The 15,223-nt window shown below is 40.7% G+C and overlaps 1 protein-coding gene across 1 annotated transcript in view; it reads right to left on the reverse strand.

Moving 5' to 3' along the window:
• Positions 1-15,223, reverse strand: part of FAM102B (family with sequence similarity 102, member B) — an 80,591-nt gene that overhangs the window by 15,199 nt on the left and 50,169 nt on the right. Inside the window, exons 4-5 of the mRNA XM_006865981.1 lie at positions 12,500-12,616; positions 4,556-4,602 (exon numbers count right to left, since the gene is read on the reverse strand). Of these exons, the coding sequence (XP_006866043.1) occupies positions 4,556-4,602; positions 12,500-12,616 (164 nt within the window). The remainder of the gene's footprint in view (positions 1-4,555; positions 4,603-12,499; positions 12,617-15,223) is intronic.

The raw sequence follows: 15,223 nt of genomic DNA on the forward strand, positions 1-15,223 counted from the left end.
AGGAAATAAAGAAAACAGCAGGAAATTGTGGTTGGTGGGAAGGCAATACAGGAAAGATAAGTGGTTAAGAAAATGCATAGTTTTAATCACGAATCTATTTGAATTAAAAATACATTTTCATCTTTATAAACAATATGCAAGTAGAGAATTATATGGATATTGCTTTCTAAGTTAGGGAAAGAGCTATAATAAACTTAGGTAAAGAGAAATAATATTTTCATTACTTTTCTAAATATATAGTTTTGCAGATATTTAAAATCGAATGAACATTCATTTTTAAAATTTATTCAGTGCCTTCCAGATTGCCGATAGGCATTTACCCATCAGTTCCCCCTCCCACTCTCTGAAGGGTCTTGTACAACCTCTTTTCTCTCCGCATACTTTCACCTCCATCTTCCCCTTCCCCATATTTGCTCTCTAATGATTACCTTGGCTCCTATCTCAACAAGAAATTAAGAGCAATTACAAAAAGGGGAACAAGTCCTTACAGCAAGAATAATTCCCACCCCCTCCACACACAGGGATGGGCAACTTGGATACTGGCTACCCAAAATGAGGGCTGGGGAGCTACAAAGGCAAGAAGTGACTGGCTTACAAGCTTTCAAGAGGGAACCTAGATCCAGAGGGCATGAAGGAAGGTAGAATCTCCAGTGAGTAGTAGTCAATCTGACTAGGCAGGGTTGAGGCAATGAAATGCAGACGGGTCTCTTGTGATACAATAGTGAATAATTGTTATCAGGACTGATTGTGAGGGTCAGAAATGTAAAGGTAGACGTTTTATAGCAAGGAGGGGAGTGATTAACTTTTCAGTCTAGGAGCAGAGGTCCCTAGGACCATCAAGGGAAAAGAGCAGAGAGCGGGACCCTACCCAGAGAAGCAGTGATGCCTGAAATGGAGCCAGAGATGATGACGTGGAGCGATGGAGCAGCTCGAGACTTTAGATCCAGAGAGGGAGAGCGACTGTGTGCTGAAGACCTAGGGGGGATTATAACCATGGCAATGAGACGACATATGATAGAATGAATGTAAAACTAATGTTCTCCATGTAAACTATCACATAATTCACAATAAAACATTCAAGAAAAAAGAAATTAAGAGCAATTAGAAGAAAGCTTCCATATATTCCCATTTCTTATATTTGCATCTGGAGCCATCTTCCCTGCCTTCATCCAATTACAATGGATAAATGGGTACTAGATCCCTTCCATTTCGACAGTCCAAAGATACTGTGCTGTGTCCCTTTTCTTTTCTACATCATCAACTTCTCCCTCTCTACTGGACCACTCTCATCAGTATAAAAATCTACTATCATGTCTCCCATCTTAAAAAACAAAATCAAAACCCTTAAACTGTACACACACAGGTTGTACTCTAAATCCCAAGCAATCATGAGAGTTGGATAAGGACTCTATTATCCAACCTGATTGGGTGGGTTGTAGACACAAAGACACTTTATAAAGTGTTGGCAATTGAAAGCTATCATTGTAACTTATAGAAGGTAAACAGTAAACAACAGAAATGGATTACATATAGAAAGCAAACAGTAAACAACAGGAAGAGATTTAAGGTGAAATACTCCCACTTAGCAATGTAAGAGAGGAACCCACTTCTGTGTAAAAGGGAACCAGTTCACCTTTCCCAAATTATCATGCGGACTTCTGTGCCACTGGCTAGGCACACTGCGGCACAAGTGTGAGCAGATGTCTCTCTAGTTAGCTCAAGTCTGATGTGGCACAGCTGTATTGTATTCATTCTTTCTCTCTGCCTCTCTGTGTCGCTTTTCTTGGCTTAGCCTGGTACCCTGTGCTTACTGGCCCAAATATCAACAACAGCTTTGGAACAACCCTGGGCCAGTGTCATGTCTAGGCTGGCACCATGACAGCTCTTGAGGCACAACTTTTATAGACAACCCCCGTATATGTCTGCCCAAGCTTCTGCTGGCAACCTATCAGCCCTCTCAGGACAGGCCTGCTCTAGGGTCCCTCTGGAAAGGACTCCTCTTGGCTTTGGTACTACAGCTCTCATTCGGCAAAGGCAGGCCAGCTTGGGCTCCATGCTGTTGCCAGCTCTGCTCAGTGCCTGCCTGTTCGGGCCTGGGCTGTGGCTGCTTCCTCCTTATAAGGTGTCTAGCTTTGCTCTGTGGATCAACTCTGTCTACCACTGCCAACTACTCAGTGGGTCAACTTACCACTCTTGACATCCTCCTGGCTGTTCTCTGTGCCACTGAGTCTCTTCTGGGTGGGTTCTGCTGCTGGGCCCCTTCTGGACTTCTGTGTTACTGGCTGAGTCATACAGCCCTTGACCCACATTCCAGCGTTTATTTGAGTCTAGGAGGTTTTCAGTACAAGAACACCAGGTCCAAAGGACACACTCCTCTCCATGTTCTTGTTGTTCAGAAGGTCCCTACAGGGCCTCTGTGAGATTTGGCCAATTATATAAGCATGCATGGCTTTCCTAGCAGAATCATACACTGACCAATACCTTAGGTGGATCATACAACAACAAATCATACTGGGTAGATGTAAGCCTCTTAGATGGCTAGTACATTGATCAATCTTATTAAACCGCTTAGGTAGATAACAAACTGACCAATCCCTTACAGCCACTTAGGCAGACAGCAAACAGACCAATTACTTGGCAGATCGTGGCCCAATTAATCATTGTGGGAGAGTTGCAAATCCCGAGCCAGAAAGGCCACATAAACTAATTGCACCACAACCCCATAGCCTCTTTTTATCTAAGACCCCATTGCTCTGTTCCTTTTTACACCAAAATTCCTCATAAGAATGGTGTATACTATCTCCAATTTTTCAAGATTCTTTTATTCTAAGAGCATTCTATACTGCATATCCAAAGGTCAATTCTTACTCCTCCTTGAACTTGACTTACTTATTCAGTCGTACAGATGTAGTCGATTACTTCTTCCCTTTGAGACACTTGATTCATCTGGTTTTCAGGAGAGCATTCTCCTTGGGTTCTCTCTTCCTCTGTCTCATTGGCTGTTCCTTTGCTGGCTCTCCTCCATCTCCCCAACCTCTTATACAATGAAGTGCCTCACACCAGTCTGTAGGCCTCTCCTTTTCTCTAGCCATACTAATTCTCCACGTCATTTCATCAAGTCTTACTTATGGCTTTAATTACCATCTATGTGCTGATGATGTCATGATGTCAAAATCTGTATCTTCAGTCAGGACTTCCTTACTCATAAATCCAACTGCTACTTAACATGTCTAAAATCTAAGCTCCCAATTTGTTCCTATTGTAGCCTTTCATCTCAGTGAATGGAAACACCGTTTTCCCAGTTACTCAAGCCAGAATTCTTCATGCCATTCTGTGTTCCTAACAGCCTGGTCCAAGACACCATCATCTCTTGCTTGCATTACTGAAACAGTTTCCTAATTCATCTCCACATTTCTGACTTTGCCATGCTTATTGCTCCCACACATTGTCAAGTCCCTGCTTACTGGTCATATACTTTTACTTTTTTTGGCCCCAAACCCTTCAGAAACTTTCTTTTCTACTGAGAATACAAGTACACCCACTTATTACAATGGTCAAAAGATAATCATATGACCTCATCTTCTACCACCCTCTTCCTCATTCACTGTGACTTAGATACAATGTCTCCTTGTATCTACTTACACAAGCCAAGGTACTCCCTCAAGACCTCTGTCCTTGTACCTTCTACTTTTGATGATCTTTCCCCAGGTATTTTCCTACCTCCTTCAGGTTTCTGGTCAAATGTCATCTTTACCACAGAAGTCTTCCCTGATTATATAAAATACTTCCCCCTTACTGAAGTCCTCTTACCAAGATGCTTTATTTTTCTCTTAACCACAAATCATTATATTTTATATATTGGTTGGTTGGTATGTTTGAAAGGACTTAGTCTATTTTGTTCACTGCTATTTCTTGAGTTTCTACAATAGCACCTGGTACATATTTGTTGTTATTGTTACTGCTGTCAAGTTGATGCCGACTCACAGTGACCGTGTACAGGGTTTCCCAAAAGCAGCTAGTGAGTTTGAACCACAAACCTTGTGGTTCAAACCAACCTTGCTTTACCCCACAGTGCCAAACCAGGGCTCCAGCACATAGTAAGGCACTCAATAAAGATTTACTGAGGAAAGTCCATAATAAATTCACAAATGCTAAAATAAAAATTTTAGTTTGTATGGTTTCACTCAAAACCTGAAGATGATAAAAGGCCCATAACTTAAGTACTTCATTTTGTAATGTTGCTATTGAAGTTGTTAAGTGCCATCGAGTCAGCTCTGACATATAGCCATCCTGTATAGGGTTTCTGAGGAGCAGCTGGTGGGTCTGAATATCTGACCTTGTGGTTAGCAGTACAACGCCACAGCAGGACTCGACCATTTGGTAATAGGTAGTAGTAACTTCTACATGGGCCAGGCCAGTCTTCCAGGAGAGGGATAACCTTTCCCTGTTATCACTGGTATTGGATTGTCAACTATCAATTAATGTAAAAACTTTACACAAGCAAATCACAAAAATACTTCCAGAGAAATAACCCACTTACTGGGCATCAACTTACGTTTTAAAGCATGGGTCACCAGACATCAGCTGCATGCTGATCAAGACCTACATGTACGAAAAACAAACACCATGATTAAAACGGGTACCATGAGAGACATCATCTTCTGCATCCTTCATAGCACCTAGGGTCAATATTTTTTATTTGGAAAGCATTAAATGTGAAATGGTTATATCCAATGTTAAATGACTGCTTTGTACATATAGCATAAATAATTTTTAATGTTCAAAACCCTGTTAATACAAAAAAGAAACAAAAAACAAAAAACCAGGAAGCAAAGACGAGTGCTTTCCCACTAACAATCCTGTGGGAGCGAATGCGCTGGTCTAGTGTATGTCTCAATTCCTAGATTCTTGTGGTGCTTAAACATCTTGTCATGTTTCCTTCCAACTTTCATTTTGATGCCTCAGGGGATGCCAGCTGGTTGCCTCCAATACCAGAATATTTCTGGCCTTTTGATTCAGTTACAGAGCAGGGTTTAAAATTTTCTAATCCTTTCTGAAATCCTGCTATTCTCTAGTTGCTGGTTGCCTTTAAAAAATGAGCCATAGGGTGAAAGAAAAGGTAATATACAACAGGGAGGTAAATAGCACAGTGCATAGTGTGACCAATGCAAAGGAAAATGCTGAAGATGTGCACAAGAGTTACAGACAACAAAGGTAAGTACTATTGCATTCGCAATCCTGAAATAACATTAATAGCAAACAATAGTCTAAGAATGGATAAACATGCAGCCATACAAGACAAAAAGATATGGGAAGATGAACGGACTACATCCACGAACCTATGTAAGTCTGCAGAGAATATTCCTACATATGCTTTTATATGTGCTGCAAATATGAGTATGTCCATATATGTATACAGAAGCAAAGTTAGGTAAACTTCTTAGTGCTAATCAAATGCCTTCAGGGAATGAATCATTGGGCTAAGGGGCTTAGGACCATAGTGTTGGAACACATGTTGGCCAACTGGCATAACATAGTTCACAAGGACAATGTTTTATATCCTATTGTGGTGAGTGGCTTCTGAGAGCTTAAAAGCTAGTGAGCTGCCATCTAAGATGCAAATATTGGTTTCTCCCTGTCTGGAGTGAAGAGTGAAGAAAATCAAAGACTCAAGGAAACAATTAGTATAAAGGACTAGCGTGAACCATGTGAACCACAGCCCCTAGGACCTGGAGACCAGAAAACTAGATGGTGGGCCATTACCACTCCTAACCACTCAGATCAGGGCCACAGAAGGTCAGAATGGACAGAAAAAAATGTAGAACAAAATCCAAAAAAATAAAAAGACCAGTTTTACTGGTCTGAAAGAGACTGGTAGAACCCTGAGACTGTGGTCCTTGGACAGTCTTCAAATCTTGAACTGAATTCACCCCCAGGGATCACCTTCATGCCAAACAACACACAGGTCTATAAAGTGAACAACAACATTGGGGAGAAATGTATTTCTCAGAACTATACAAGACCAAATGACAGCATTTGCCCTCAAACAAAACTCAGAAAGCTACAGGGCAGGGAAGGATGAATGGATGGATACAGGAAGCCTGGGAGGAAGTGGATGGAGTGCTATTACAGAGTGAATTGCAACTAATGTTATGAAACAAAATGTGTGTCAAATTCTGAATGGAAAATTGATTAGCTCTTTAACTTTCACTCAAACAGGAACAACAAAAGAATCAGCCACAGGATCTTATGTTCGCATGGAATTAATAATAATGGTGATTATCACATTAACAGCTATCATGATTTGAAAATTTGTTATGTGCCAGGCATGTTTTATGTACACTCTTTTATTAATATAATCCTATAAGTTATTTTCCTATTAAGTCCAGGGAAACTAAGTGATATTTTCAAGGTTAGCTATCTAGTAAAGAGTGGAGTTAGGATTTGAACCCAGGACTGTATAATACCAAAGCTCATGGTCTTAATGAATATCAGGATATTTACATTACTGCACATTTTCTAACTAACAGATAACAAATATTGTTGTTGTTTAAAGTGCCACTGAGTTGGCTCCAACTTATACTGACCCTGTTTAGGAGTGCTGTTTTAAATTTTTGTGGGAGCAAAAGGCTCAGCAGGCTTGAACCATGGACCTTGTGGTTCGCAGAGTAGTGCTTATTGTACGGAGATACCACGCTCCCCAACAAGTACATATATGTATGTGTATCGTCCTGGTGTGGTGCTGTGGGTTAATACACCAGACTGCAAAGTCATTTGAACTCTAAGGTTGGCGGTTCAAGCTTACCAGCTGCTCCTCGAAAATCCTATACAGAGCCATTATAGGTCGGAATCGACTCAACGGCATGTAACAACAACTATATCTATCTATTGATCTATTGTTGTTGGCTAAGTGCCGTCAACAAGTCGGTTCCAACCCACAGCGACCCTGTATAGGGTTTCTGAGGAGCAGCTGGTGAGCTTGAACACCGACCTTGCAGATCAAACGGCTTAACAGTCTGGCGCATTAACCCACAGTGCCATGCCAGAACTCTCTCTCTCTCTCTCTCTCTCTCCACACACACACACATACACACACACACACGTATATATAACATGGGAACATCGAATTCTTTAAAATTAAGAAAGGTGTGTGCCAAGGTTATATTCTTTCACCATACTTATTCAACCTATATGCTGAGCAAATAATCCGAGAAGCTGGGTTATATGAAGAAAAACGTGGCATCAGGACCAGAGTAAGACTCATTAACAACCTGCGATATGCAGATGATACAACCTTGCTTGCTAAAAGTAAAGAGGACTTAAAACATTTACTGATGAAGATCAAAGACCACAGCCTTCGGTAGGGATTGCATCTCATTGTAAACAAAACAAAAATCCTTACCACTGGACCAATAAACAACATTCTTATCAACAGAGAAAAGATTGAAGTTGTTAAGGACTTCATTCTTCTTGGATCAACTACCAACACTCATGGAAGCAGTAGTCAAGAAATCAAATGATGTATTGCGTTAATGCAAATCTGCTGCACAAGACCTTTTAAAGTGTTGAAGAGCAAAGATGTCAACTTGAGGACTAAAATGCGCCTGACTTAAGCCATGGTATTTTCAATAACTTCATTATGCATGAGAAAGTGAATAAGGAAGAGCGCAGAACTGATGCTTTTGAGTTACGGTGCTGGAGGAGAATACTGATAGTGCCATGGGCTGCCAAACTTCGTCTCTCATACTTTGGGACATATTGTCAGGAGGGACCAGACACTGGAGAAAGATATCATGTTTGTTAAGGTGGAGGGTCAGAGAAAAAGAGGAAGACCGTCAACTAGATGGATTGGCCAAGTGGCAGCATCGATGAATTCAAGCGTGGCAACAGTAGTGAGGTTGGCCCAGGATCGGGCAGTGTTAGGTCGCTATGAGTCGGTAATGACTCAATGGCACCTAACAACAACAACAACAATATGTATACATACACACACACATATATATACATATACATAAATATATACACACATAGAGTCGTGGTGTATTGCTGTGGGATAAAGCAGCACTGGACCTCAAGATCGGTTTGAACCACAAGGCCAGTGGTTCATACTCACCAGCTGTTCCTTGGAAACCCTATACAGGGTCACTGAGTCAGAACTGACTCGACGGCACTTAACAACATATACACACACACACACATAATACATATATATACACATACCTACAGAATTACACATACATATATATAGGAGTACAGTGGCACCATACGATAAACATTGGACTGTGAACCACAAAGTCAACAGCTTCAGCCTGACAGCTGTTCCAGGGAGAAGATGAGGCTTCCTGCTCCAAAGATTTACAGCATCAGAAATCCTATGCAGGGTTTGAGTCGGAACCAACTCAATGGCCCATAACAACATGTATATATATACATACATATACGGCCTCATTGTATTCCTATCGCTTATTTCATTACATCCTTCCACTAGCGTCCTTTTTATTAAAACTGCCAATTTATCAAATGACTTATATTTGTTGTGTTGGTTTCTTCATCGCCTGTTCTTTCATAAAGCCCTATAATCTGATTTTCAAATCCATTAAAATAGCACTCTTGAAAATCTTAAATGTCTCAAGAAGTGGAAATGGCACATAAAGTTAAAAAAAATGTACTTTGTAGTGAAATGAAGCATAAAGTAGAAGAGTGGTTGGAGGAGATGACAAGTCTTTTTGTTTTTTAACTATGAGAGCTACCAGAGCTGTTTGTTTATATGTTGATGAGGATGGTTAATGAAATGACTAGGAGAGGAAGCTGGTTTAGAGTACATAGTGCCTCTTGGAGAACATTGCCCTAATCCTGCAGAGAACTACGCCTAGCGGGCACCATAATTGTGTCTTTAGAAGCCCAATCAAGCCAGCTTCTTCAGGATGATGGGAAACATAGTAAGAACAGTGAATTCCATGAGCCTGGGTCCATCGTTGCCTTTCACTTGCTGTGAAGTGAGTTCTTTGCTCCAAGACAATGCTGTGTGGGACACAATGACTGTGGATAAGGCATTCTCTAAGTCCACGGATGGTAGTTTGAGGAAAAGGAATGCATGCAGACAAGGCAAATTCATACCCAAAATGTCTATCAACCTGTCACCAGTTTGCTGGCTGATCTCCCCAAGGGATGGCTCCATACTGCGACTCATTGTTGGTCTCTGCTGCGGGCAGATTGGACACTCAGCAGAAGCTGCAGACGAGTCAGTCTTGGTGAGTGAGTGGAAGTTTGTGTTGCTAAGCTCATGCAAAACCCATTTGGCAATGACAAGAGAGGAGTGGCTGGGCAAAAACCATGACTGGTATCCACAGAGTATATTATCCTGTCAATTGTATTGTTAAAATCTTCTTCTGCTAAGGTCACTCTTTGGTGGGCATTCACACAAAACGCAAATACCTTCATTTCTTGGGTCCACTCACAGCAGTCTGTCCACATACCTCTTTCCCACACCTCCTTGGATTGATTTTCCAATCTTGTTTCTTCCAAGTTCCTGACCATCCAGCCAACTGACTATATATAGCCCACGAATCAATAGATCATTGCACAGCTGGCCATCTCTCCTCCCAAGAAAAATGAACAAGTCAAGCAGGTGTACTGCCTGAAATCCTGCCTACTGGAAGGATTTACCTTCGCCATTGTCCTTTAGGGAGGCAAAGGGACTGCAGTGCCGCTGCTGCCCACTTCCTAATGGTGCCTGTATATTGTGCAAAACCATCTATAAACCAAGCATCAGTGTCCTTTTTATTCCAGTGATCATAAGGAGCTTTCCATGAGGCCTCAGATGCAGACTGCGAGAAGGAAGGTAATGTGACAGGAGTGGAAACCATGGGCAGGTGGGTCACTTCCTTGTGTAACTTCCTTGTACCTTCAAGTTCTGTTCAAGTCCAACCTTGTACAAACCATTTCTACTGAAGAATGAAGTACCGCTGTACATGCTGGACTTCATGACACTGTGGGTCAGACAAGACCCAGGTTCGTGATGGGCAGATCAGGCCAAGTAGTAACTTGGTGATTCTTGGTTATGTATTGAGTCTGTACTAAGGCCCAATAAAAAGTCAAAGACTGTATCTCAAAAGGAAAGCAGTTACCTATACAGAACGGCAGAATTTTGCTCCAAAATCCTAAGGGTCTGCACTGTGATTGTGTTCAACTAAAAAGAAGTCTGAAGGGGCAGGATCAGTCTGCAGGGTGGGCAGGCTAAAATTTCCTAATGAAATTCTCCTAAGACAGTCCTTGCTATCTATCCTGTAAGTGAGAGGTACATTGTCAGGATGGAAAAAAATTTCTTAGTGCAATTTTCCTGGATAGTTTTTCAACCAATGCAGTTTTTCAGTTTCTTAAAAAATTCTTCCTATTAAGGCCCAGAGTCCTGGTATGGTGCTGTAGGATAAGCACTCAACCTAAACTGTAAGGGTGATTTGAACCACAGGGTCGGCAGTTCAAACTTACCAGCTGCTCCTTGGAAATCCCACACAGGGTTGCTATGAGCTGGACCTGAATTGTTGGCACTAACAACAACAGTTAAAGTCTCCGTGATTGTCCTGTGTTTTTTCCTGAAAACTTATCACGCCTGTCTCTTTGGGATCCCAAAATACAACTGCCATAACCCTCTGACTGACCTCTCTGCCTTGAATGTAACTGGCCCAGCAGATCAGCTCAGAAACCACTGTTTTGATTTGAACCTTACTTTCTGGATCATATTGGTAAATCTAAGATTCATCCCCGGTTATGATCATTCCATAAAATTGTCTACATTAGCTTTAATCTTGCTTGAAACACTGTTGGAAAGATTAGCTCTTTCATCTAGCTGATCTTTGCACATGGTTTTTATTTTAGTCTCTTTTATTTTGAAAGCACCCTAATAAGACTAGGACAAGTTCATTACTGAGATAATTTGTCTGCAGACATCTACTGATCAAAGAAACATTTCAAATGCATCCACATGGAATAAATTCCTACATGTATAAACTGGAACCCTAGTAGCAGTACTTTTACTTACCCTCACACAGGCTGTCCCTGGGCTATAAATGTTTGACTTATGTACAGCCCATAGTTAGAAGCTAACCCCCCTAAAGCCTAATATACTAAAAATTCAAGGTATATACAATGGTTCATAAAAACAAACGGGCACTACTTGGTATCACACATTCATGATGTTGTTATTTTGTTGTTAAGTGCGTTGAGTTGGTTCCAACCCACAGAGACCCTATATAGAATTTCTGAGGAGCAGCTGCTGAGCTTGAACCACCGACCTTGCACATCAAACCAACTTTGCAGTCCAGTGCATTAACCCACAGTGCCACACCAGGACTCTAAGAAGTACTATTGTATTATTATGTTAAAGATGTGTTAGTGTATCTGAAAGTGTTTCTTTAATGTTCTTAATACATAGAAAGATATACTATAAAGTACATACTAAGACAAACATAGAAAGATACACTATAAAGTATATACTAAGACAAACATTTGACTAACTGACGTTGGGTATGAACCATACCTAACTGTTCTAACCTACGTACAGATCAGACTTAATACAAACGTAAGACTGCAACTCACTGGAATCAAGGACCTGCCTATTCTTCTCATTCTGACAAAACTGTAGAAAAGTATCAAAATGCAAACACCCAGAGCCTTGTCTCTCATAAATATTTGATGTATTGGTGGTGATATTTTGCCTATTTCTATTGCCACCCCACACCATGGATTAGCAGTGCCTTTAGTTTTTACTTCTGGAAGCAGTAAAGACCTTTAAGACCTTTAAGACTAGTCAGACTAGTAAAGACCTTTAAGACTAGTCAGACTCAAGAACCAATTCAGAAAACTCATCCTTACAATTTTATTCCTCTAGAAACATTCTTGGCACCAAACGTTTTAGGCCGCGTTCTCTTGAGGTACAAAACTAATGAAGCACATACATATAAAGGTAGAGAGATTAGTTTCTAAGAAATGGTTCCCAAGGTTGTGGAAGCTGGCAAGTCCCAAATCCATGTATCAGAAGTCAGGTGCCAGACTGGAGGCTTCTCCTAACTCATAGCTGCAAGGACTGACAAACCCAAAATTGGCAGGTCATATGGCAGGCTGCTGGCTCATATCCCAAGAATGAGATGTCAGAGGATGATGAGTCAGATGCAGGATTGTGAGAGTGAGATTTGCCACATAATCCATGTATAGTGGATTCAGGACACACCCCCTCAAGGAAGTTCCCCTTTCCACTGATAGGCTGCTCACATCAGATCATAAGCTGGAGAGTGGTGACACAGTAACTGCCAAACCACTGAGAATCATGGCTTAGCTAAGTTGACACGTAACCTTAACCATCACAGTGGTAAATACTGCAGTGGTGTGGCCAAATTTCGGATCCCAATATTGATTCACTCTTGCCCTTGACAGCAGTGTATGCCTATGCTTATTTAACAGAGGAGTCTCATTTGTTGACATGTAAATCTTGAACTGTGCTTACTTTAAGGATGGAATTATCTTGTCTTGTATTTTTGGTATCATAGCCTTCCAGTAAACAGCGACGAGTGGTATTTCCTGAACCAGCAAACTCTGCCAGGTTTAGATCTGCAAAGCCCAGCTAGGAAAAGAAAGAGAATTATATTAATAGAATATCTACTAGGCTTCCATCATCATATTCTCCTTAAAATAAACACTCAACCCTTGCCTTAGACCAGTCTTTTCAAACTTCAGTCATTTGTATTTTTTGCCAATATGATAATACTTGTTCTACTACTTGCTTAATTGTGGTTGTTGTTAAGTGCTATCAAGTTGATTCTGACCCATAGCGACCCTGCATAGGGCTCCTGAGAAGCAGCTGGTGAGCTTGAACCACTGACCTTGCAGTTCAAACAGACTTTTGCTTAATAGTGATCTTTAAATTGGTATACTTTTGGTAACAATTTATTACCTATTCTACTCTTAAGTAACAGGAGTTTTTAAATCACAGATTTGATGTGTTAAATATATTTTCTACATACATTAAAAACATATCTAGGGTTAACAGAAAAATTATATTAAAATATAACATCTAAAATTATTGTCGATAGCAATGGTACTCATACCACATTATGGGAAATACAAGCAGACCAATCAGAAGATAATTTGCACACAGAAATAGAGCTAATCAGACTCTTCTCTCCTTATTCTGGTTCGGTTCCTGTTGTCTACCTAATTAACCACTGATGACTACAGACAGTTGTAGGCTATAAAGTTCTCTCAGCATAAGAACTATAATAACTTAAGTGAACCAAATGCTTGCCACGACATCCCACATTTGCCTTGTTTATTACCTCTGAGTGGAATTTCTCATTACTGAATCTACTTTCTCCTTTTCCCAGATCACTTGACTAACCCTCTCTACTGCTACCCAGAAATTCAGCTCAAATAAGTTCTTCTTATTACTATTTGGGTTTGGTCCCTCTCTTCTAAGGAGCCCTGGTAGCGTAGTGGATAATGAGTTGGGCTACTAACCATGAGATCAGTAGTCTGAATCTACCAGTCACTCCATGGGAGAAAGATGAGGCTTTCTGCTCCCATGCAGATTTACTGCCTCAGAAACCTTACACTGAGTGACGATGAGTTGAAGTAGGTTCAGTGGCACCCCACCACCACTCCATCTTATGCTGCTACTAAATGTACCCTATGGTCTTTTGTCTGATGTTGCTTAATCCTTTTTCTCACTTGTAAGTGGTGCAACAAATCAACCCCATTATATAATTATTTTTGAACTAATTAAATCTATTCTCCATGACTAGCGTCTTCTACTAACAAAAATAAATTGTGCTTGCAGTTAATTAAGCATATCTCCCTGAGTATATAATAGAAAGTATCCTAAATTTCAGACTGCTGTGATTTTTTAAGTTGCTTGCTTTAACATTTTAAATCACACACTGGGCACATAAAAATGGTATTGAGGAAGAATATTTTAATTGCAGGGTAAAGTATTATTTTATTGCTTTTAATAGATCAAAATGAAGAGAGTCCAGTTGTGGTGTCGCGAGACCCTATATGCAGTAAGTTGGGCACACATCAAGCCACAGGTAACATTTACATTTGGTGACTGTGGTCTCATTGTCTCTTTTAGGGGTGCAGATCAGCAGCAAAAGCCTGGATGTGTCAGAGCAAAAACACATCCCACTGAGTAAGTATATGAGACTTAAATGACAATTACATCGCACATTACCAACAAAACCTGTTTCATATCTTCTCTTTGAAATTCCAACACTTCCTTTCCCATGCTCACTCTCTGCTGATGATCTTGCTTCCTGTTTCACTGAGAAAACATGAACAACCCAAAGAGCACTTCCACAAGCTCTTCTCGCTACAGTCACTCACCTACTTGCATTTTGCCCACGTATTTGCCTTTCCACTGACAGCATTATGGATGATTGGCTATGCTGCTATCCAAGACCACCAGCTATCAGCCAATCTTCCCTGTTTAGGATTCTAAGATTTTTCATCCACTGGATCATTCCCACCAGCACACAAACATACTGTATTTTCTCCCATCTTAATGAACAAAAGAAAACAAAACCTTTCCGCTGGACTGACTTGTGTCCCCCAAAAGATATGTTGTAAATCCTTACTCGTAGTCCTGATGTGGCATTGTAGGATAAGTACTGGACTGCAAGGTTGGTTTGAACTGCAAGGTCGGTGGTTCAAACTCACCAGCTGCTCCTCGAAAACCCTACACAGGGTTGCTATAAATTGAGAATGACTCCAGGGCACTCAATAACAACTCTTCTGGATTTAATTCCATTTGGGTATGGAGTTTCTTTGTTATGTTAATGAGGCAGGGTAAGCCGTGTCTTAAATCAATCTCCTTTGAGATATAAAAGAACAGAGTTAGGGAAGACAGATCCTATCCATGCCACACGAAGATCACTAACCACAGAGCTGACAAGAGACAAAGACCTTCCCCCAGAGCTGAAAGAAAGAGAAAGCCTTCCTCTTGAATCAGTGCCCTAAATGCAGACTCTTAGCCTCCTAGACTGTGAGAACATACATTTCCGTTTATTAAAGTTATCTACTTGTGATATTTCTGTTACAGCAATACCAGATAAAGAAGAGCTTCTCACTCCACATTTCCCTCTTTACAGCCTTGAAGCAGTAGTTGTCTGTGCTGTTTCTAAATCCCTGTCTTGGGCTACTTTGCCAATTTCATTTTCCTTGATTCTCTTCCTCA

This window comes from Chrysochloris asiatica, unplaced genomic scaffold (assembly GCF_000296735.1).
Source record: "Chrysochloris asiatica unplaced genomic scaffold, ChrAsi1.0 scaffold00085, whole genome shotgun sequence".
Taxonomy (NCBI): Eukaryota; Metazoa; Chordata; class Mammalia; order Afrosoricida; family Chrysochloridae; genus Chrysochloris; species Chrysochloris asiatica.